The sequence below is a fragment of the Thunnus albacares genome, chromosome 3 (assembly GCF_914725855.1).
Source record: "Thunnus albacares chromosome 3, fThuAlb1.1, whole genome shotgun sequence".
Classification (NCBI taxonomy): domain Eukaryota; kingdom Metazoa; phylum Chordata; class Actinopteri; order Scombriformes; family Scombridae; genus Thunnus; species Thunnus albacares.
Genome location: NC_058108.1, coordinates 18,673,332 through 18,696,232, shown reverse-complemented (window position 1 = coordinate 18,696,232; position 22,901 = coordinate 18,673,332). Strand labels below are relative to the sequence as shown.

Sequence of the window (22,901 nt, the reverse complement as noted above, 5' to 3'; positions counted from 1 at the left end):
GATCATTAATCAGCACTGCCACTTGTGATCAATCACTGGGGCCAAGTTGGAGTCACTGCTGCTGGGGACTGAACAAGGATCTCTGTAGAGACACCACCCAGGTGTCTAAGACAGTATGCTATATCCTACAGGGGATCCATACTAAGTGTGTTTACGGGTATTGGAAAGTATATGGGGAAAAAGAGAATTAAGAGTGAGCTGTGACAAGCCTGATAACTTGCCTCTTGTGACGAAACTAGCATAACACGCCCCAATCTCTGAACCAACCATTGGCAGTCGAGTTGTATTGTGCACAATGCAGGCACCAGCTTTTGACAAGGAAGAAGAATGCATGGGCAAAGCATGGCTCTGCTGCATTGATTTTGATACTTGAACTCTCCATTGTAAGTCCGACAATGTTATAAAGTGCAATGCTAAATAGGTGGAGTGCTCCTTTAACAAATTTGTGCATTCACATAAAACTGCTTTGTACCTCAATGTTGAATCAAAATATGCCTGTTATGTTACATCTGTGAAAGATGTACCTTTGAGCACAAAAATTTACTTCTCTTAAGAGTTCAAGGCCACATGGAAAATATTTTCTGTTTTCTGTGATTTGGGTGGATTGACCTTTAAACAGGTGCCAGCATACATCCCATTTTAGCCACTGAAGTAGTTGCCATGGATAATGAATAAAGCAAAAGTAAAGTAAGAGATAAAAAGACTCCAAGTAAAAGTACAACAATGCTTCTGTGTCAAAAGCTGATGAAGATCAGATCATAGGATCACAAATTAGGAGAGGTGCTTGTCCAAGTTCATCTGATGTCATACACTGGTAAGTATTTATGAGATAAGCTCTTATGAGGTAATATCTGTATGTACATAGATAGCGATCTCTGTAAAAGGTATGATATAAAAGAGTAAATTAACAGTTGTGCTCAAATTAGTTCAGTGTTCATTAGTTCTTTTTTGCCAGTTTAGTCTTTAAAGAGGTATTTAGATGTCAATAAAAATAAGAAAGCTTTTACAGGAAATTTAAGGAGAAATCTCTTTTGTACTTTCATTTTAAGATGCACACGTACACATGTTACAGTTAATGACTGGTTACTAATCTGCTCATTTTATCTCTGTGTGTAAGAACCGCATCAACGAATAGACATAACTATTTGGTTTCCCTGTGCATAATGTGCTCACTTAATCATCAGTACACAAACACACCTGTTTGAGCAGTGCCGCTTTCATATTTCAAGGCTGGTTATGCAAAAAACTCTTGAATGCATCGTATGCAATACATCGTATATGAGCACAGTGGCCCCACCCAAAAAGGATAAAGTGTGTGTCTATGTGTGTGTGTGTGTGTGTGTAGCACTACAGTCCATTACTGAAATCACATTAGCCTGAGAGAGTGCACTGAGACAGGAAACAACCACCATCTACTGTCTACTGACTCACTTTCTGCGAATACACAAACACACACACATCACACAGTCAATTATAGATAGTAAATTTGACATTAATTTTCTTGTTTATATCATATACAGTCATGAAAACAGAAACATAGATATAAATGAATTGACCATAGATTAAATTGTTCCTATTAGGCTCATGTAGTTACAGCAATTAATCCATTTTTTAATTAAAGGGAGGAGAGGAGAAGAGGAAGCATATCTGAATATTGATATCTGATTTCCAGTCCAGACAAGGACAGAGAGAATTACAAGGAAAACCAGCCCAGCCCAGCAGTGGGCTGAGAGAGCACTTAGTGGACACACACACACACTTTACCCAGCGATGCATTATGGTGAAACAGCACCAAAAGCAACTACACTACAGTGTGTGTGAATATACTGTATGATAGACAAAGCACTATGAAACTACCAATATGTGGCACAGACTACCTATAAAAAACCTCAAGACCTCAAATACTCAGAACTATAATAGACTGATTGCAATAGGTCATGCTTTAGGTAGAAGGGCAAAAGGGACAACTCCTCAGAAGTCAGAATCAGGGATGATCTGCCTCTGGTGGTCCATCTAAACAGTAAACCTACAGATGTACATCAGAAGTTGCGATCATGCCTCACTGCAGCTTGCAATAGTAACCAGTGGAGTCCATGCAGGCCTGCTGGTGTTTATTTTGACGGCCATAACAACCACTGGAACAATTGGCCTATTTGGGTGTTATCACACTCCCCCGAACCACATCAGTGTGTCATCAGAACAGATTTTCTCTGCAGGGAAGCTTTGTTCACATTAGCAGCCTATCCGAACCCATTTTTATGCAGCATCTGTATGGATCTAGCAGATCATCAGCGCCGATGTGCTGAAGCACGGCAACGCCTTTGACTGCTCTCCCTGAGCGCGCACCATCAGCAGCGGCTGCTCTTTACACGGCTGACTGGGCCAGTCAATGCGGAGCGCAGGCTGCGGACAGACACCCACCTGCCGTATACGGTTCTGGTGCAGCGGCGGTGGTCCACCCTCGGGGGACGTGTTGCTCGAAGAGGCCATTTTCAAGTCACGGTCGGAGCCGCCGCCCCTGGAGAGACTTCCTTCAGGGCTACTTGACATTCTGTCTCGGGCTGACTGCTGCTTGAAGCGACGCTGTCAAGTCAGGGTCCTTTTGCCGGTGCAAGGTGGATTTCTGCGCGGGCCTCAGAATCCACACGGCTCGGCGGGGCCCGGGATCATTCTGCAGCGTTAGAGGGAGTCAGTGTTCAAACGTGCCAAAACCGATAAGACTGTAATTTTTGCAGGCTGTCAAACTAAAACGAGCGCGTTCAGAGATGCTCCCGGTGCACTGCTGTTGCCTGCGTGTGTTTGTGTGTGGAAATGTGCGCGCGCCTTAGATGCGCTTCCACGAAACTCCGCAGGATCAATGCTGCCTTCACGGACAGTCGGAAACTCTGTGAACGCACCTCGATTGTGATGACCAATATGCAGTACTGGATATTTCGGACACCCCAGTCTTTGAAATAAGACCTGAAGGGAGGAGAGGCAATAGTAAACGCTATGTTGTGATTGGCTGATAAGCTCATGTGACTAATTAGAATAATGGCATGCCTAGTTTTTACACTTTAACCGCGTTTACTCATGCTATTTCCCAACATACTACATCACTAGTGATTATACACGGCTACAACAGCTTTACTCGTTTTTTCCCCGCAACTGAGCTGATATAGTGGTGCTCCACCTGACTTAAAAATATAGATCTATTCGTAAATATTTTGTAACCAAATTATTCCCACGGGCACATAAATGCACCGACAAGAAGTAGTGCGCTCCTGTTTTGTTTCTGTTACCCCCACCCATATAATCATTTCCCCCACCCCTCAGAGCTTCTGCAGCAGTAGTAGCATTAGAAGGAAAAGTTAACAGTGTGTGCTGTGTCATATGATTAAATTAAGACAGTAAAACTGCTTCCACACTTTTCAAATCATTGAAGCACTGGAACACTGGGTTGGGCTTTAATAATGTAATCTCCCGCCCAGTATTCTTACGCCCCCCACTTGGCCTGGGTCTCTTCTCTTAGCTGCAAATGTAATGGAGGTTGACAGGGCAAAATCAATAACTGTCTTGAAGACATTTAAAAACCAGGCAGGGTTTGAGTGTGGGGCTGAGTAGAGGAGTTGTAAGAAAACATGCTAAAAAGACAAAGACTTGTCAGCATTCAGATAGTCTTCAGAGTAAGGTTCATAGTGAGATTACGTTTAAAGTCAGTTTATCTTTCCTTTAAATGGCTTGAAAGAAGGTGTTGCCATGCAGTTATCATATGAATGAAGCATGTTTACACTTTCCTCTTATGGTTTGTCTAAGGAACCCCTTGTGACCACATCAATATTAAGCAAAAATGCTCTGAAATGTAGCCTCAGAAAACAGCAACAGAAAACATTCAATTTCAACACTATATCATCTATCTTTAGTCATTATCCCACTCATCCAGAGAAATTTGCTGCAGATAGACATAAATTTGAATGATTAGCACAGGAATATTAGATGCACTTTATCGTACCAGTGTTTTGCTGGTCATCCACAGAAACTTCCTGGGAAAGGCTGGATCACCAACTGGACAAAACCCTGGGTTCACTGCGTGTCAGTTGCATTTTATAATTTGATTACTTTCAATACAATATCATTTAGGTCTGGTGTAATCTAGTGGCCTTGTCTTGCAAAGGATCCCTACGTCAAGTTGTCTCACCTGATTAATTTTAGTTTATATTGCACTCACATTGTGCCTTTTTCCTAAATAAAGTTGTTCTATCAACACAGAATACTTGGAGCCAGGCAGTATTCAGTATATAAGAACTGTTTGGTTTTGGGTCCAGTGTGTTGTGTGCACTGCACTTGCTGGGAACTGAGAGGTAATGGGGCCTGTCAACAACTTTTCCCCCTAGCCTCCAAACAGCTTGAACTGGCCATGTTTTGTTGTTTTCTTTATGCTTCTATTTTCCTTTTTCATACAGCATGACATACACAGGCCTGATGCTGTTCTTTGCAAAGCTTTTACCCGATCAATGTAAATTACTGCTTAAGACTGCTGAGTTGTTTTTTTTTTTTGTGGGGGGGGGGGGGCATAATGACTCAACGGGTATGATAAGGATATGTCTTTTGCAAACACTCATCTCAGGATGCTCATTTTTTATACTGTATGCAACACTGCCCTCTGTTTTTACTGCATGGTATCACACTCAAACCCCAATACTGTCCTACAAGGCATGTTTTATAAGATTAGATATTATGCCAGTTTCTGAACTAATTAACTAACACATTCTCCTTAAATTTATTGTACAGTTATGTAAATTCAAACTCATTAGATGAAGAATTCCCTGATATAATCTTGAACACAATAATTTAAAAAAAAAAAAAGACATGTTAAAAATATAAAAATATTTTATTAGACATCTACATGTACCTCAAACAAACAAGACATAATTGAACTGGTTCCAATCAATGACAGCAGCACCAAAAACCACCAAGAAACATTAACAATGTCAAACAACAGAGGACAATGACACATGGTGGGAAAAGCTTATAAGAGATAGAACTCAAGTGTACTTCTGAACCTTTTTAATGTGCAGAGAGTTGGTCCAGGTTGTCATGGCTGCGGCTGCAGAGGTGGGCCTCCAGAACTTCTCCAAACAAATTCCTCTTCAGCAAACTGTAGGCCATGGGTAAAAGTTGCTTGATGACCTTGTGGAAGTACTGGGGGAGACAAGAGACCAAAGATTATAAATGTATTTCCTCCCACTGCAATTGTTGTGGTTTTGCAAAATTACGGCCTTTGTATGGCCTAAAGCCACTATTCCCAACCTTGTGACATCACTAACAATACACTGAGGTAGCAAGGTGTAGAAATGAAGATAAGAACACTCGGAGATGATAATAATAATAATAATAATAATAATAATAATTATTAACAAGAACATACGTTTGCATGTAGGAAAGTAAAGACACCTTTAATATCTGAAGTTTATCTGTTTAAGAGAATGGTCAGGAAGCAGACAGACAGCGGATGTAATAAAATTAACCATTTTGAGACTCACATGGGATCCAAAGCAGAAGAGGTCTATTCCTAGCTCATAACCCATGCCGTAGTCACATTCATCATTAGCAAACTGAACAAATGTGATCATCTCCTGGAGAGGTCCAAAGGCTTTGACGCGCTCTTCGTCATTCCGTGCTTCAGCAATGGCCTTGCAGATCTTCTTGAGACCAGCTGGATACAGAGGAGGGAGAAAAGCAAGTCATTCCTCGTAGGGTAGATGGATTCATCAGAAGGAAGGAGACAAATGAGAAAAATATCAAAGATATCTTCAAGAACGTCAAGTTTTACTACTATTAACACATTATATAGGCTCACCATCTGTTTCTGGCAGTTCTCTGTATCCCACATCGTTCTTGTCTACAGGAACAACAATGCCGGCACCGTGGAATGTCTTGGTGACCACCTACGGTGTTACAAGAGGTTTCTCATTACCTATTGTCAGCTTGAACCAACATTTCTGTCCAAAGCCTATTACTTTAAAATCAGTGTTTTCTTCAGATGACCACTTTCAAATGAAACACTCAAATTGTCTAATTATACTACATTTTGCAGCTTTACATTGCAAGAGGGTTCTGATTATTTTAACTGAATTATATATAACTATATATAAACTTATTATATAGTATGCAATAATGGGACATGATAGGTGAGAGGGAAATACAGGAAGGATAGAGGGGTGTGATTGGTTTATTCACTGCCACAATACCAAAGATGTTCCTTGACATATACGTAAATACCACTGTAAACAGTATTGAATTATACTGGTTCATTTGCAGTGTAATGTAGTTTGGTAGTCCTGGGCATAGCAGCTGTATACGAGTTAGAAATTAGGAGAGTAATGACTGAGGTCCTCAAATAGGGCTGGGTAAACAACAACAAAAAAAGATTTTCCGATTCAAATCAATTTTCATTTGAATGATTCGATATTGATTCATAAAATCCTGAGATTAATCTCTTAACATATGCCTTTTCCTGTGTATGCGTGAAGCTTTAACCCCGTTAGTCTCACATGGCCAGCCTTTCGTTCTTTGCACAACAAGATCTTGTGGCCAGATCTCTTTGAACCTCAGTTTAATCAAAAACCATGGTGGCAGCTGCTCCACTGAAGGCACCGCCAAGCCTGGTTGCATTTCAGGTTTAAAAATTATGAAGACAGAGAAGAGCTGGACAAAAGCAAAGCCATATGTAAGATTTGCAAAATGGAGGTGAAATATTGTGTCAATACCCACTGACTGTATAGGCTGTAGACTTGCATTATATTGTGTTGACTGCTGTAGTGCATTTGTCATGTTTGATAAAAAGTACATTGATGTTACTGCTTTGGGGTCAATTCCTAATATAACTATTATTAGTTTTAATAATGCACCAGGTTAGATGGTTCCTTTTACAATTTATAGCATTATAATATCCAAGCAAAATTGGTATTGTAACTGAAATACTGAAATATCCCTAACTGAATTGATATTGAATCAAAATAAAATTGGGGAAATCAGTATTGATACCCAGCCCTATCTTCAAACCATGTAGATAATTACATTTTTATTATATTGTGCAAGCTACCTTCTTGTCCCTCTGCTTCATGCCTTTGGTCTTCTGCTCTAGAGATAAACTCAGAGTCTCTGCCCTGTCTCTCAGCTTTGCCTCCAAACTTTCAAAAGCTTCTCCCCCTGCTTTCTGGCTGCCTCTTTCTTTCCTCTTCCGCAGCAGAAACAGGCTGTTGAAGAGCGGACAAAGGATCAACAATGAGACAAACAGAAAAAAGTCTTAATCAAGACCTCCACTTCCGTTCATGAAGACAAGGGAACATACACAGTAATGTAAATGATCATAATATGAACAGTATGTATTTTATCCAGATTTTCCACTATCAACACCCCTTTGCATTAATATTTTGGCAATTTTACATGTCGCTCTCAAGTTTGAATAAGCACCCAAGTGACTTTTTTAAGAATTATTTTTGATTATTTAACACCAGATTGACTCACAACAGCAATCTTACTAGGCCGAATCTAAAATCTGTAAAACTTAAAACATGGCACTAGTCTGAACTGAATGCCGTCGGAGTAACGATAAAGCTACAGCAGCACAAGGTAAAACATGCACAGAAAGAGATATAAATGTGTATCTTGTACTGCCTTCTAAGATCACTGTAATACATTTATTATCTCAATCTTCATCTCCTATGCACAAAGAAAATAAAACCTGTTTTATAAACTGTAGTAAGTTACATATACTGTGAAAGAGACAAGTATGTCTCTTGCACAGTATATAACACTGTGAAAGAGACCATTTTAAGTTATTGAGGGAATTCTTCTCATATCAGATCAGTCTATAAAACCTATTTTTGCCCTCATGGTGCAACCAGGGCAAAAGGGGTTAACAAAACCCCCTTTTGGCTCAGGCTGTGGCTCAGGAGGTAGAGCGGGTCGTCCACTAATCGGAAGATCGGCGGTTCGGTTCCCGGCTCGTCCAGTCCACATGTCGATTTGTCCTTGGGCAAGACACTTAACCCCAAATTGTGTGGATGTGTATGAATGATTAGATTACCACTGATGGGCAGGTTGGGACCTTGCATGGTAGCCCCTGTACCATTAAGCGTATGAATGTGTGTGAATGGGTGAATGTGATTTGCAGTGTAAAAAGCGCTTTGAGTGGTTGGAAGACTAGCACTCTAAGAACGGCACAATAAATGAATATCCAGCAAAAAGCTTCACGAATCACATGTGAGCTGATATGAATGAAACAATAGTCACAACCTAACATCCTGTTTAATGCTTGTATACTGTCAGATATTATAGAACAGGCAGCAGATACAAAGTCTATGTCTGAAACAGACTTTAGGTTTTAACAAAGTAATCATATTTTAGTATGTACTTGATGACAGAGACTTATCCACTTGCTACTACTAGTGGCAAATGAAAAGTCCAGTGGCATATTAGGTTCTGCCTTCTGCCCAGTGTACTAAACTAGTTGTAATTTTATCATGTACTCTGAGATTTTAACATAACTGCCATTGCCAGATGGATAACATGCCTAGCTTCTTCTTATTTACCTGTCATCTAGAGTTGATCATATTGTATGGTAGACATTCAACCATCTTTCTGATCCATTTTTTCAAACAGGCAACTGAGACTGATCGCCAGTATAAAGAATGTGGTAAATATGTGTGGATCAGTACTCACTGGACAGCAGCAAACACGTTGTCCCCAATCTGTGTTATAGTGCAGCCCTTTTTGGCTTCGTTTTCCCCAACAAACGAGGGGAGGGAGTCTGGAGTATCTCTGGTGGAGTTGAGAAAAACAAAATTCAGTAAAAATGAACCAGAACCACCCACACGGGTGTAGTCATAGTTATTGTTTCCATGTCATAAGTCCCTCAGTTGCTAGACTCTCACTGTAGCTGGTACAATAAGTGTTAAAAAATGTGTGTGTTCTTGTGTGTGTTCTGTACCTGTAGTAGCCGATGTGATGCCGGGTGTCCTCACTCCCCTGAAGTATGGTCTGAAACTCTGGTGGGTCATAAAAATACCTCCAGTGCAGATGGAAGTTCGGCTGGGGATTCTTGGAGTTTTTGTGAGATCCAGCCAGAATGTCAAAAGGACCGACCAGCCGCAAACCCAGTGTGTCTTTCAGCGCATCTATAAAAGATTAAAATTCATGAAAAAAATGCTGATACAGAAGTCAACTGAAATAAAGACACCAATCAAATTATGATAGTCCTTATGTTTTGTATATTTACTGTGTTTATATTTAGAAGTTTTTACAAAAATATATGAAATTCAACACATTTCAAAAAGCTCTTTATATATTGTTTATACACTGCTTTTTTGTTATGCTAGCAGCGTGGGTCTAGGGATGGTGACTTTGGTGACCCTTGACTTTTTTGTTCAGAGTGAAATGTCTAGACAACTATGGGTTAGACTGCCATGATATTTGGTACAGATATTCATGGTCCCCAGTGGATGAATTATAAAAACATTGATCCCCTGACCTTTCATCTACCACTCTCACTGGTCAAAAGTTTTGTTTGTCCAATCCAAGACAAAAACGCTGGTAGGTGTGTGTGAATGGGAGGCAAAACTGTAAAGCGCTTTAAAAGCATGATACAGATGCAGTTCTTTTACCATTTATGACTAAATACCTGCAAAACTAATGACTTGTCCATCAGCCTCAGCTGTACTTTATGATTAGTGCTAATTAGTAGTTAGCATGCTGACACACTGAACTAAAATAGTAAACATACCTATTAAACATCAACATGCCAGCAATGTTACTGTGAGCATGTTAGTATACTGATGTGAGGATTTAGCTCATGACATCACTGTGCTTCAGTACAGCCTCTCAGAGTCGCTGGCATGGTTGTAGACTCTTATGATTAATTCTTGTTATAACATGAATTTGTGTAAATACTTGAAAAGGTAAGTAAGGTGAAAGTATAAAGAACCTCATTCTTCAAATAGCTGCCTTTGTCCTTAATAAGACTTCACAAGACACACCCTGTTAAATAAGTGAGCAGAGCAATAACTATAATAAGAATGAACAACAAAGAAGGAAAATGTCCAGCACAAGAAGAGGAAGATCTTTGTAGGATCAACATGTTCTGTGAATTCAATGAAAGGTTTGGATGGTGTGTGTGATGTTCTTAGCTTTGTCCCAATGCACTTGCTTTTTATGCCAAGTGTGCAGAGGCATGCTAATGTTAAAAATCCACTATAAAAGGTCACCTTCACCTAAGTCTGCACAACTTAAAATTTAAAAGAAAATGTCCAAATTCTCTGATTCCAGCTTCTCAAATGTAAACATTTTCTGGTTTCTTTAGTTTTCTATGACAGTTAAGTGAATATTGTTGGGTTGTGCACTGATGTGGACAAAACAAAATATTAACAGACCATTTTTTGACATTATAGACTAAACAAATAATTAATTAATTGAGAAAATAATCGACAGATTAATCGATAATGACAATAATCGTCTGTCCCACCAGCATTATTGTAACATGATATGCTGTTAAGAGTAAAAAGTATACCATGGGGGTTGTCAGGACAAAGCTCCTTGCAGAAATCCCAGAAATGGTACAGATCTTCTGGCATCTGAAGCTTGTACAGCTGCAGCATCTCATCACGTTGTTTTGAATCCACCCCTGCCAGTGGCATGGCTTTAGGAACATCTGCACGAGGTTTCTTCACCTCCCCATTGCCTGTACCCGACTCCTGGAAAAATGTTATTGTGAGAGAAACTGTTATGCACTCGCTTAAAAGCTAAAACTAATGTATGCGATTAAAACAGCCCTGCAATATATTGAACTGTGATGTAATATACTGAAAGGTGTCTCTGATATGTTCTCCACCCCATTTCTGTTAGTGAGAGAAGATTAAATATTCAATTCCACAGTAACACAAACTGCAGCCTCCACAAAACAGCTTTAACAAACATTATACGTTTCCACAAGGTAGGATTTATTGCAGCAGGGCTGTTATATTACACTGCAGTGGTTTTAGCTATGGTAAACTGGCTAGTGCAGATGTGTCTAAATCTTGTGTGAAACACTTGCTAACTAATGTTAGCACTCACAACCCAAGACAGCCACCCGTTTAATTGCACAAGACTTAACACAGAAAAGAGCTAGATGTGACGCAGTGCTGCTGATATCATCTTAAAAACTCAAAACGTAAAGTTATTAAGCAGTTTGTACGTGTGAGCGTTGCTGACCAAGCGGCTCTGCGGGAACAGTCAGCGATGCTGCTGCCATGTTGTCCATAAGCGGGCCAAACACTTCACCCACTGCGTTTAACGGGAGTTGCTTTGTCGCCATTAAAACCACACGCAACATAGCTCGTTGGCTGGCAAAACCGTTTTTTAAATAAACTTGTCTGCAAGTAAATAGAGGTGGTCAAAGCGGTGTAAAATTACCTGAATGGGTTTGGGTTTTCTTTTTGCGCGCCCTGTCATCTTCTTCCTCTTGTCTTGTCGTCGGACTCTTCTTCTGCAGGTCTGAATCAGCAGCAACTGCGCCGAGTTGAAGCGCAAGTCCGCCCTCCAAAGGCCAGAATACTAAATCAGAAATTAATGCATAAATAAATCAATAAATAAATACTATTAATAACAGTCTATATGCATTTTATATATTTATATATCGTATGTGTTTTTTAAAATTTTATTTATTTTATTTTATCTCAGTTTCACTGAGAGGAAGCCTCTCTTTTGAAGGAGCGCCATGATCCCATTCCTCACAGTTAAACACATTCACCCCTGGAAGCTGCCCAGTACAACCACAGTCTGATCTGCCGGCTGCTGAGCAGCTCCATTGAAGCAGTTGAGGTTAAGGGCCTTGCTCAAGGGCACCTCAGTGGTGGTAATGAGGGAGAAGCAGCGTAGACAACAAAAGGACTAAAAATTATACAGAGTAGGTGATATAAATCCATAAATGTACAAGGCTGTGTAAACAACACTGGTCCTACAAGGTGATCTAAGTACAATCACCTTTCAGGCTCACATGGTACAGTATAATGTGCATGGTCATACTGGACAGCCACTGATTGCATTGATGTCTACTAGGCCAAAAAGCTCCACAGATGAGGTTTGCAAAAACAGTACTGTAGGGCATTATATAACAATGTCCTGAGAATATATACTGTAATATGTGTGGTGAATAACAGTTCTTCCCTTGACTTTTTAGTTTTCTGGCTAACCCTGCAATTTTGACCACAGACTATGAACATATTCATAGCGTTAGCACAATGTCAAAAATCTCCCACAGAGCTGTTGGCCTGTGACGATGCTTCATAGCTTGACGTCTGACTACTGACCGCATTAATTATAAAAAAGAAACACATCTGTAGAGCTCAATGTAAATCTGTCAGAGTGCATCAAAGGTTGGACAAAAAAATAAATAGTATAAAACATAAAAGTTACATAAAACATCCAAGGTCTTTATTGCAAACTTTTATATATGGATACACATTTACATTTTCAAATCTGCATACAAATTTGCAAATCCCAGTTTGCATTAGTACATTTGGATATGCATTCATAAAACTAGAGAAAAATGCAGATACATGGATATGAACAAATTCATTTTCCAGGCTTCTGCAGCTTCAGTCCTTAATAAAAGTAAGGAAATAGATCAATATATTTGTTTATATTTGTTTTATGAGACTTTATATTGCTGACGGGGTTAACAATGGACATGCTACAGGGTATATATAAATGCAGTATTGCTTTTATTAGTCACAATTATTGCATGTCCCATGAACACATTTAGTAGTCAAAGTTCAAATGCATGAACACTTGGTCCAGATTTAGTCAACACATGTCCAAGAGAGTATGCTGTAGGCAGGTAAAGTTCCTTTTTGTTTCCAAAGCTAGGTGTTAATCATCTGTCCAGCTCTCTATTCATCTGTCTGAGAATCTTCCTCATTGTTTTTGTGTGTTTCCATGGTTAAAGTGCAACTATTCTCACTGATTCCTTCCTGCGCTTCCACAGCAAGATGCAGCCAATTTTCTCTGTTCTTCTTACAACCGTTCAGCAGTGGAGAGCAGTTGTCAAACAGTCTTGATACAGCCTGAGGGAGACAGGGAGTATGATGATTGGAGTGATAGAAAAGTGAAAATCAGAGCCGTGAACAAGAAAATAAGATAGCAGTAACACCAATGTTGTGGTATTTTTGTTTTCCTTATCAACATGCATAGAGACACATACATGTACCATATGCACATTCACACACATACGAGACCAGCACACCTTGTAGAGTGGATAACAGATCTCATCAATGTATTCCACTTGCATGTACGGCAGTCGTGTGCTGTTTTCTCTGTTCATGATGTCCTTTTGACAAAAGAGAGTTTAAACGTTTTGTAAGAATAGGACTGTTTCATAGGAGATTAGATCACTTTTCTAACATGCAAAAATATAGTTAAATTAGCTCTAAACAATTGTGATCCTATCAATTAGATATATGCATACTTCTTGGGCAATACCTATGCTACCACTACTATGTTCGAAAAGTAGAAAGATATGTGTATTTCTCAAAAGAACAGTGTTTGGCACCATGATGTCAAGGCAAAACTTACAATGGGCTTGATTTTGAACTCCTTTTTTTCTTTGTCCCCTTGTGCAAAGAACTCCATGGCAACCAGGCTGGCGATCTGTTTTGGAGGAAAGGAAAGGTATGATGTACTCATAATGACTAAGCTATACAGTGTGAAGTGTTCATTCAATGACAACCTGTGTGTGAGGCCTACCCTTTTCTGTTCAGGCCAAGGCTTTGTGATAGCAGAGAGGTCACTGGCTGTCATCAACATTGATCTGATGGGTGAAAAAATATCTTAAAGGACTGCAACTTGTTCCACCCCATCACAGACATCAGTATCATATCTTCCTGATTCTAATTTATTTCATTCTCACCTCAGCAGATCTCTTTGTTTCTCACTCTTCCAGTTCACTTTGCTTTTCTTACTGAGAGAAAAGAATTCTTTTCTTCTCCTAGAAAAAAAAAACACAGCCACAAAAATATGTTTAAGGGTATCAGAGTTAAAACAAGACTTACACAATGCTTGGCTTTTACAGCAAGTTCAACATACTCCATGTAGACGGCCAAGTCTGTGGCGAGGATTGCCCTTTTGATCATATGTAGTGCAGTTCTGTGGTCCTCTGTAGAGAGGCCGCTGAGAATCTGACTCCCCTGTGAGAGGACGAGAGAGAAAGAGGAACAGTGAGAGAGTGTTAGGACAATGCAAAGACCCTGTGAACACTAGATATATGCAGAGACATAAAGGCAGAGAGACAAGCTGTGTCTACACTGTGAAAACTTAAATGGAGATATTCAAGATTTTCTCTAGGAAAATATTTTGGAAAATTATTTCATTAATGAAGAAACACAAGTGCGATATTGCTATCAAACTACCAAAATAAATACCAAATAAAGCTGAACTGACGACTGTAAGACACAGAAAGACAGCTACAGTTTACAGAGGGTAAGGATTCAACCCATGAAGAAAGAAATACAGCAAAAAATCCAAAACCGTGATGACTGGAAACTAGACTGGAATATGTTATGGTTTACAAGTGATTGTATTCAAAGAAAAATACCTAGCAGGTAGCATATTGAATGAAATATGGGAGATGGGTGTGAATGAATGAAAAGATGAATGAATGAAGGCTTACAGTGTTATTGAGGATGAACAGGCACAAGTTGTAGTGGTGGTTCTCAAGAGAAGAGTGGCCATACAGCTGAGCTAAAGGCTGTTGACTCCTGAGAGAGAGAGAGAGAGAGAGAGAGAGAGAGAGAGAGAGAGAAAGAGAAATTACATTTGCTGCAAATACGGTTCAGTGACTGTCAACTGAAAGAGCAACCACTATAATACAGAATAAATACAAATGACATAGAAATAAATGTGGTCATCCATTACATGACTTAATTGAGTAGTTAAGATAGAGATTGGTCTAAACAAGTAATGTTTACCTTTCTATGTACGAGTTACTGACACCTCTGTGGTCGAGATCATGATTCAGAGTGGCTATCATCAGTGCAAAGATCTCTAGACGGGAGAAAATACCCTGTAATGCACACAGAGAGAGGTACAGAGAGGGAGAGACGGAAAAGTTATTTACCTCTCTCTCACAACAAAAACCTGTTTAATTTTTGTAAATTTCTGCATGTTTTCACATTGAACTTTGTCATCCCAGGAAAGACTACACACTTAACTCCATAGTAAAATCAAAGGGGAGAATGTAGTGCAAGTGCTGTGTATTTTTATCTGGTTATTTGGATCCTAAATCGAATAATAAAAGCATTTCACACAGAGATTCATACTGTTCTATAGTAATTAAAGTAAGGAAAAGTTTATTGACATTGCAGCTTTCAAGAATGAGCATCTGCACAAAATGTGCCACTGAAAAAAGAAAAACTGAAACACACTGCACAGAACATTAAGATAATTTAGTAAACTGTTGTTTAGGAAGGTTTAAATACTGCTGGATGCACAGGAGTGGAGTATTTTGAACTGGTGGCAGTTTCTCCAACACTGACTTGTCTATATGTGGCCATGTGAAAAGAGAACCAGAAATGTTTCTAAGTTGGAATGCATATTCACATGCTGATGAAGGTCCAATGCAAAGACTTGGCCAAATCCATGACTAATGGGCTCTGTAACACTTGTGGACTTTATGTCCACGAGCACCTTCACATCAAACAAATGTAAGAAACCAGTTTATTGTAATTCCATTAACTTCTGCAACCCACAATAAGATCCAATGGGGAAAACATGATGAAAAATCAAACATGATGGACACCATTTCATAGCACTATAATACACACTCACAACTAATCATGAAGCTACAGAATGGCTGAAAAAAGTGAGCGACAGAGGTCACTTAAGCAGAGATTTAGCCTGGTGTGTGATCCACATGGAAAGCAGTTAAGAGGTTTTGGTAAGGTCAACAATTAATCCTCTTTCAAATAATTAGGACTGTTCTGTACCGGAGAAACCCTGCAGTCCTTGAATAACTGCTCCACAAACTTTAAAATAGTTACACTTCACAAGAATCTCCAATTTCTTTGTGTTAGCTTCATTTTCAGTATGCTAATAAGCTCAAAAAAATTATTGTATCACTTAATCCAACCTCTTTCTTTCATTGATGTTATTTTATAAATAAAAAATGAAAATTATCATGCAAAGGTTTAACATCCAAAATATTTCCAGGGAATGTTGTCAAACATTCTAGTTTGGCATCCTAAAAAGAGTTATCATTGGATATGGGTGTTTTGGTACCGGTGAGTATTACATATATGCACTCAAGCAAAAACACACAAACACTTGCATGCACCAACCTGGAGCTCATCTGTTACCATGAGCATAGCAAACATGCTTTGAGCAGTACTCAGCGCATGGTTCCAATTGTGATAAGGCACGTTGTTTCTGTAACCACGTCTCACGGTGAGGACCCACTGGCAGAGATTCTGCAGGAGAGCGAGATCAGAAGAGTGATCAGTTCTTTAGGGATCAGTTAGGATGACCTGAAATAATTATGCATTTATTATTTTAATTTTCAACTGCAGTTTTCCATAAAAACATATACCTTATCATCTGTTATATGTGATTACTCTACTCTCTACTCTCATTGTTAAACAAATGTGCTACTCTTCTCTTCTGGAAAGACTGCCATGAAGCCTGGTCATTAGAGGGTCATGAACCTTGTAATCAATCTTGAAATCCTGCACCAGATTGAGGTCCAGGAACATCCGAATGGTGGCCTGTGTGGTGAGGTCCTCTGGCAGGCCAAAATCAGAGAAATGGAAGTCTAGAATATGCAGTGACTCGGCAGAAGGAATGGTGACCTCCTGAAAACAGATGACCACAAAAAAACATTGAAACAGAACATCCAATCACCCACAAGCACAAGTACAACTGCAAACACGATTTCTTTTTCTACCTCTTGCCAACACAGTACACGTGCAAGGGAAGACATCTAGGTTTAACATAGGTGATGACCTTTGCCACCCACAAGCAGTGATAGCAGCTAATCAAGAGCCTTAAGTTGGTAAAGCATTAGATTTACGTTAGTATTAAAGCCAGTTAGTCTGACCTGCAGAAATAAACCGGGCGTCATTCTGGGACTACTGACAGGATGATAAAAATAGGAAGTGTTTATTATAGAGGAAATGAAAAATGATAACTATGGAGCATGTAGAAGGACGATAAAAGAAAAATAAGAAAATGATTTGTTTTTAAATGTTTGTCCTCTTTCTAGTAAAGATGACTAATTATTCACAGGCATGATATTACACTGATAAAGCATGAAGAAGTGAAAAGGTGTGACAAAAGAGAACACAGGGAAAATGATCATAGAGAGAGTAGTCATCGCTATTAAAGAAAGTTAGGAGTTACCTGCAATGCCTGGATTTCCTCTTCTGCTGCAGTGATGTGGTAGGCAAGAACCTACAGGGGGAAGAGTGAAGACACACGCAAATGTCTGAATAGGTTCAATAGGTCTGAATAGACTCCAAGCTAAAGATCTGAGTGGTATAGCAAAAGTGTAAAGTAGTTCACTGACCTCTTGTGTGACTTCTATACTGGCTCTCCGCTCCTCTGTGATCTGGACAGCCTGAACATACTGCAGAGCCAGGCCGCAGTACACTGCCAGGTCCTCCAGCAGGCGCTCATCATATCTGTTAAAAGCCTCCATCTCATCTGAGTCTCTGCTCACTTTGTTCATCAGTTGGCACACAGCTAAAAGACAATAAAGAAACAGTTGAACTGTGTGAGAAAGATCTTTAGGAGGTACAGAATGGACTTTGGTAGAAAAACCAGGACTGATTGAGGGTGGATATATCAAAGATAACTGTGTCTGCCTGCATCTCTTCTGTGTATCCAGCTCGTGATCTTGTAGTTTTTAAGGGTAAAATCTATATCTAAATCTATAGTCACACTACTAGCCAATAGCTGAGCCAAACAGCATCAAGTATGTTTATCGTGCAAAATAGGAATGAATGTAGCAGAGTTTATATTCATTTGTTATGTAAAATTATGTGTACAACTGAGATTGGTGAAAAATAATTGTCATTGAAGAGAGTGACTTACCAATAACATTCTCAGAACTCTCATTCCTGACAGGGCAGCAGATCAGACTCTTAATTGATCCCTCAGAACTCTCTGACATATTAAGGGTTTCCATAGCGACCAGAGTTCGAAGGGCATATGATGGGTCTATATCGCTGATGTCAAGCTCCCTGAAAAATTATATAGATGGATACTATAATATGTCTAGTGTCAGATAAATAAAATATCATTTGATTGAAACATATTCTATTATACAACCACTATTAAAAAATTAATATTAGCAAAAGTCTGTCAACATAGCTATCAATCAACCAATAATCATTCATGTGTTTGATCAGTCTAGCATTGAGCAGTCAGAACCTTCTGTAGATCTGGCAGGTTGATCCGAGCTCCTCACATTCCAAGTGGATCACGTGGGAAAAAGAAATCTGAAATAAAACCACCGGAACAACAAAAAATACATTACGTTAAGAAAAAACTTGATTCATCCTGTTATAAACAAGACAACAAAAACAGGCAATCCAAGGATAGCACACCTTGTCTTCCTGATTAGGGATGAAGATGGTGCAGTACTGAGCATGTGTGAAGGGCATGATGGTGGCAGCCATCTTACTCAGCAGAACATCAAAGGAGTGGTGCTCCTTTGATAGTACTTGTGCCATCTTTATCAAGGCCTGACACACACACACACACACACACACAGATAAAATTCTGTAAACATCGACAACATAATAGATCCATCAGTGTACCAATAGTGTATAGACAAAATATAGTACAGTATACCCAAACAGGTTCTTAGGGTATAACAACACTTCACAGTGCAAAAGCCCAACACCCACACATGATTATGCAGCCTGATAATGAGAGAGTGACAGTGAGTTTCATAATGTTCTTAGGTGCTGTTACCTGACTGCGTTTGGCCTCCTGTCTTGAGCTTTCATACAGCTGGATGTTGTCCAGGACCATCCCCAATACATCCATATGATTGGACAGCACCTGGCCAATCAGAGCCAAAAGTCAAATTCATTACTGGCAGGCAGCTATTAGTCATTTGTTGTTAAAAAGCATTATTCATTTTCATTTAAAGAAAAGCATATGTGGTTCGCTTTAAAACAGGATGCTTACTGTATATTCCATGTGTATTTATGTTCATAAACAGGCTACAACAACTACATAATCTGAGTACACGCTCTGCCAATAGACAAGAGCTCTAACATTTGATGCACAATAATAATTACTCAAATATGACAGATCCAAACCTCGTGACCCCTCACCTTTTCATCCATGTTGGTAAAAACAGAAACTGATCCATTGCTGCTATGTCTCTTGTTGATCATTACCACTACACCTACCACCTGTTCACAAAAAAATTATCATTATTATAATCTCTGCTACAATATATTACAGCTGACTCCAAACTGTGTTTATATGTTTGATTAAGTTAGAAGCATGTAAAAACACACAAATAAATGTTACCTCTCCTCCATGGTTCTTGATGGGCACACACAGAACAGTCTTAATCTTTGCTGACTGGTCGTCTTCGAAGTCAAACCTGGGGTCCTGAGGAGGTAAACAGATTACTTAACATTGCGCATAAAATGTGTCAATAAGATGTTTATATTCAACATTTTTTCATGAGCTATTTGCTGAATATTCTTCATGTGAAGTCCGTTTCTACTTTGCTCACTTGATGGTGTGTAATACATTATTGTATGTTAATTTGTAATAATAAGTAATTTGAAAGCAGACAATAACATTTACCAAATCTCCACTCTGGCCAGGAATACACACATTCCTCTGTAACCTTGAGGTCACACAGGTTATAAGGAACCACCCACCCACAGGTGCACTGACTGGGGATTACCTGGTGTCTAACTCTGCAAAAGGTTGGCACTGATTCCTAATCACATTGGTGTCAAGGAAAAGGAGGTGGTGTGGGCACCACCTATAAGCTCTTTAGTGAGCTGTGCCATCTTCCCTCTCTGTGTGAGTGTGTGTATATGAGCAGGTGTGGGCAAAGACAGGACACACTGTAGCGTAGAGCATCCCTGTCTCTATAATCAGAGGTTAATCGGTGGAAGAGCTCTCTAAAAGGATTAGAAGCAGGTGCGTCATCTGGTATCCCATACACACCCCCACCCTCCATGAAATAGCCATGTCATCATTTGAAAACAGGTTATTAGGAAATAGGTGACTCTGTTACTGTACAGCCTTCATTCCTCATTTAAAATATTCCAACCTGCTCCCTAAAATGAACTGTTGAGCAGAGCTTAACACAAATTGCAGAGCCATGACAGCTATAACTAAGGTGTCAGATTACCTCAGATACATCTCTCAGGTTCATTGGTGACCCTGTAGCCAGTACACATCCCATGATGCCTTTCACCAGCTCCATATGTGGATGGCTACAGAGACCCTCAGTCAAGCCCCCCAGTGCTGTTGGGTCAGTCACTTCCTCCAAGGTGCTCCCTCCACTACAGGCTTTTTTTACCAGGGAGAGGGAGACTCCTTCAGCTGCAAGTAGCTCCCCAGCATGCAGGACAGCCCCCTGGCAGAGCTCTGCCACAGAGCCCATCCGACTGAGGCCTCCTCTTAGGAGCTCCATCATCCATGGGCATCCCTCACCATAGCCACAGGCAGCAGTCTTTGTAGCGGTGGGACGCAGAGGCTGAGGAGAGTTGTGTACGTCGGCAGAGCATGGACAAATAGGAGAAAGGGGACGAATGGGAGAAATAGAGCAGCGGGAAGAGCGAGGAGAGCAGGAGGTGTGAGGTGTGCCCAGTGCATCTGGACTGAAGCGATCCATCCCCTCAGTGGCACTGAGATTGGAGGTGAGGGGTCTGAGCTTGTCCATTATGGATGAGATGTTCAGGTGTGAGCTGGTCAATGGTGAGGAAGCTCTGCGATGATGACCCTTCATGAGCAGGTCAGAGTAGTCAGAGCTGCTCCTTGGAAGCCTGGGCAGCAGTGGAGACATCTCTGCCTGTGGACCACTGACCATGAAATCAGAGTCATGAGAGATTACATGATTGATTTGCTGAGAAAGCACAATCAGAGCATGGAAAATTCATTTTTTTGCACTGCTTTTTAATATTTTCAAATTGGCTTATGGTCATAAACATTACCAAAGGCTCTACTATTAAGTGCACTCTCAAAGCGCCTTGTGGTGCGTCATGAATCAAGTCAAGTCAAATTTATTTATATAGCACATTTCATAAGCCAGGCGTAAACTCAATGAGTGACTTTTCACATTTAGAGAATCTAATCTAGTTTCAGCTATCATTTAAAAACAGAAGTTAAATATCTTACGCTGAAGCTCTGCGTAAAAAGTACGCCCTGGTAAAATCGGAGTTGTCATCCAGCCATGCCACTTGCTCGCTTTGCGTGCCGTCTCCAAACCTCCAGCGACGCGTCTTGGAGCGGGGGCTCCACAGCGGGGAGAAGAACCAACCCATGCCCTTCACCATCTGCGGCTCAGTTACCGTTTCCCTACGGAAGGACTCCTCTATCCCTGCGGCGGGAGATGCCCCTGGAATCGCACGCTCCATGAACCCCAGCACTTCGGAGTAGAGGCAGGGCATCCCCTCGCTCAGGTAAAGAGAAAAAAGGTCAGCTAAACTCAGTTTTTGCGCCTGATGAGTTACCTCGGAGAAAGATGTGCCATGTTGAGAGGTAGACTAACTCTCCGAGAGAGAAGAGAGGTGTCTATCGGGAGGCCCGTGGACAGATTGAGTCCGGGTAATCCCCTGACAGACTTGAAAAAACTCCCGTTACAGAATTAATGGATCCGGTCCAACCTCGGACTTGCTCCATTACATAAGTCACCCACCTACACTAATTTTGCTAAGTACCAGGCTACCTGAAGAAAGTGTGTGTTAAGTAGGTAAAAGTAAGAAGTACCAATACAGCAATGTAAAAATACTCCATAACAAGTAAAAATCCTGCATGAAAAATCCTACTTAAGTAAAAGTACATAAGTATTATCAGCTAAATGTAAAGTGTGGTATCGTCGCTCTGACTGATACATTATTATATATGAAATCATTAGATTATTAATACTGAAGAATCAGTGTGCAAGAGGCATGTTACTGTTGTAACTGCTGGAGGTGGAGCTAGTTTCAACTACTTTATATACAGTTAGCCAGTTTAGTTCAGTGGTTCCCAACCTAGGCGTCGGGTCCCTTTAAAGGGTCACCAGATAAATCTGAGGGGTCGTTTGATGATTAATGGGAGAGGAAAGAAGAAAAAACAAAGTTCTGACACACAAATCTGTTTTCAGTTTTTTGACGTTTTCAGACAGTTTTTAGACATCTGAAATGTGACCCTGACCACGCACTGCTTTTTGTAGGACATCAAAAGCCAAAACGATTGGAAACCACTGGTTTCATTTTTAACAATGTGTTGTATTTTGAAAGCTTGTTATATTATCCGTTGTGCCAAATTCTGAAAAGTTACTAAAGCTGTTGAATAAATGTAGTGGAGTAGAAAGTACAATATTTCCCTCTGAGATGTAGTAGAGTGGAAGTATAGCATAGTAGCATAAAATGGAAATACTCAAGTAAAGTACAAGTACCTCAAATTTGCAATTAAGTACAGTATTTGTAAATGTACTTAGTTACTTTCCACCACTGTTCATTAGGTAATACTGACTATATCATTATTAATTTCTGCTATGATAATGCATTCAAATATTTCAGTGGTGTGCCTTACAGTTGCATACCATGAATAATCTGCATGAAAAGAAATGAAAGAATTTACAGGATTATACTTGAGTAAATTCAATAATTGTCTGCCACAGCTAAACATTCATTTTTTTATCT

General features: G+C 39.9%; 3 protein-coding genes across 6 annotated transcripts in view; all 3 read right to left on the bottom strand.

Annotated features, from left to right (window-relative positions):
• ank2a (ankyrin 2a, neuronal) overlaps nt 1-2,991 on the bottom strand; it is a 118,096-nt gene extending 115,105 nt beyond the window's left edge. For 2 of the 4 annotated variants that reach the window (XM_044346787.1, XM_044346788.1), the window contains exon 1: nt 2,422-2,991. In XM_044346787.1, the coding sequence (XP_044202722.1) occupies nt 2,422-2,550 (129 nt within the window). In that variant the 5' untranslated portion in view covers nt 2,551-2,991. The remainder of the gene's footprint in view (nt 1-2,421) is intronic. The other 2 variants (XM_044346789.1, XM_044346790.1) reach the window with 1 other exon arrangement.
• A 1,860-nt stretch (nt 2,992-4,851) lies between these two features.
• Nucleotides 4,852-11,538, bottom strand: LOC122979621 (histone PARylation factor 1). Its single transcript, XM_044347215.1, has 8 exons — nt 11,434-11,538; nt 10,550-10,733; nt 8,975-9,161; nt 8,707-8,805; nt 7,085-7,238; nt 5,840-5,927; nt 5,523-5,695; nt 4,852-5,181 (listed from the first exon to the last, which is right to left on the bottom strand). Exons 1-8 carry the CDS (start codon nt 11,470-11,472, stop codon nt 5,047-5,049), a joined length of 1,059 nt encoding a protein of 352 aa, XP_044203150.1. The 5' UTR covers nt 11,473-11,538; the 3' UTR covers nt 4,852-5,046.
• An 893-nt stretch (nt 11,539-12,431) lies between these two features.
• On the bottom strand, nt 12,432-21,989 carry pde5aa (phosphodiesterase 5A, cGMP-specific, a). The gene is made up of 20 exons (XM_044345546.1): nt 21,391-21,989; nt 20,402-21,074; nt 19,558-19,641; nt 19,356-19,436; nt 18,988-19,077; nt 18,618-18,755; nt 18,442-18,509; nt 18,103-18,251; nt 17,576-17,751; nt 17,410-17,460; nt 16,716-16,862; nt 16,353-16,481; nt 14,985-15,079; nt 14,687-14,774; nt 14,104-14,204; nt 13,928-14,005; nt 13,765-13,828; nt 13,594-13,668; nt 13,265-13,348; nt 12,432-13,085 (listed from the first exon to the last, which is right to left on the bottom strand). The coding sequence occupies exons 1-20, from the start codon at nt 21,660-21,662 to the stop codon at nt 12,912-12,914; spliced, it is 2,817 nt and encodes a 938-aa protein (XP_044201481.1). The 5' UTR covers nt 21,663-21,989; the 3' UTR covers nt 12,432-12,911.
• Between the last annotated feature and the right edge of the window lie 912 nt (nt 21,990-22,901).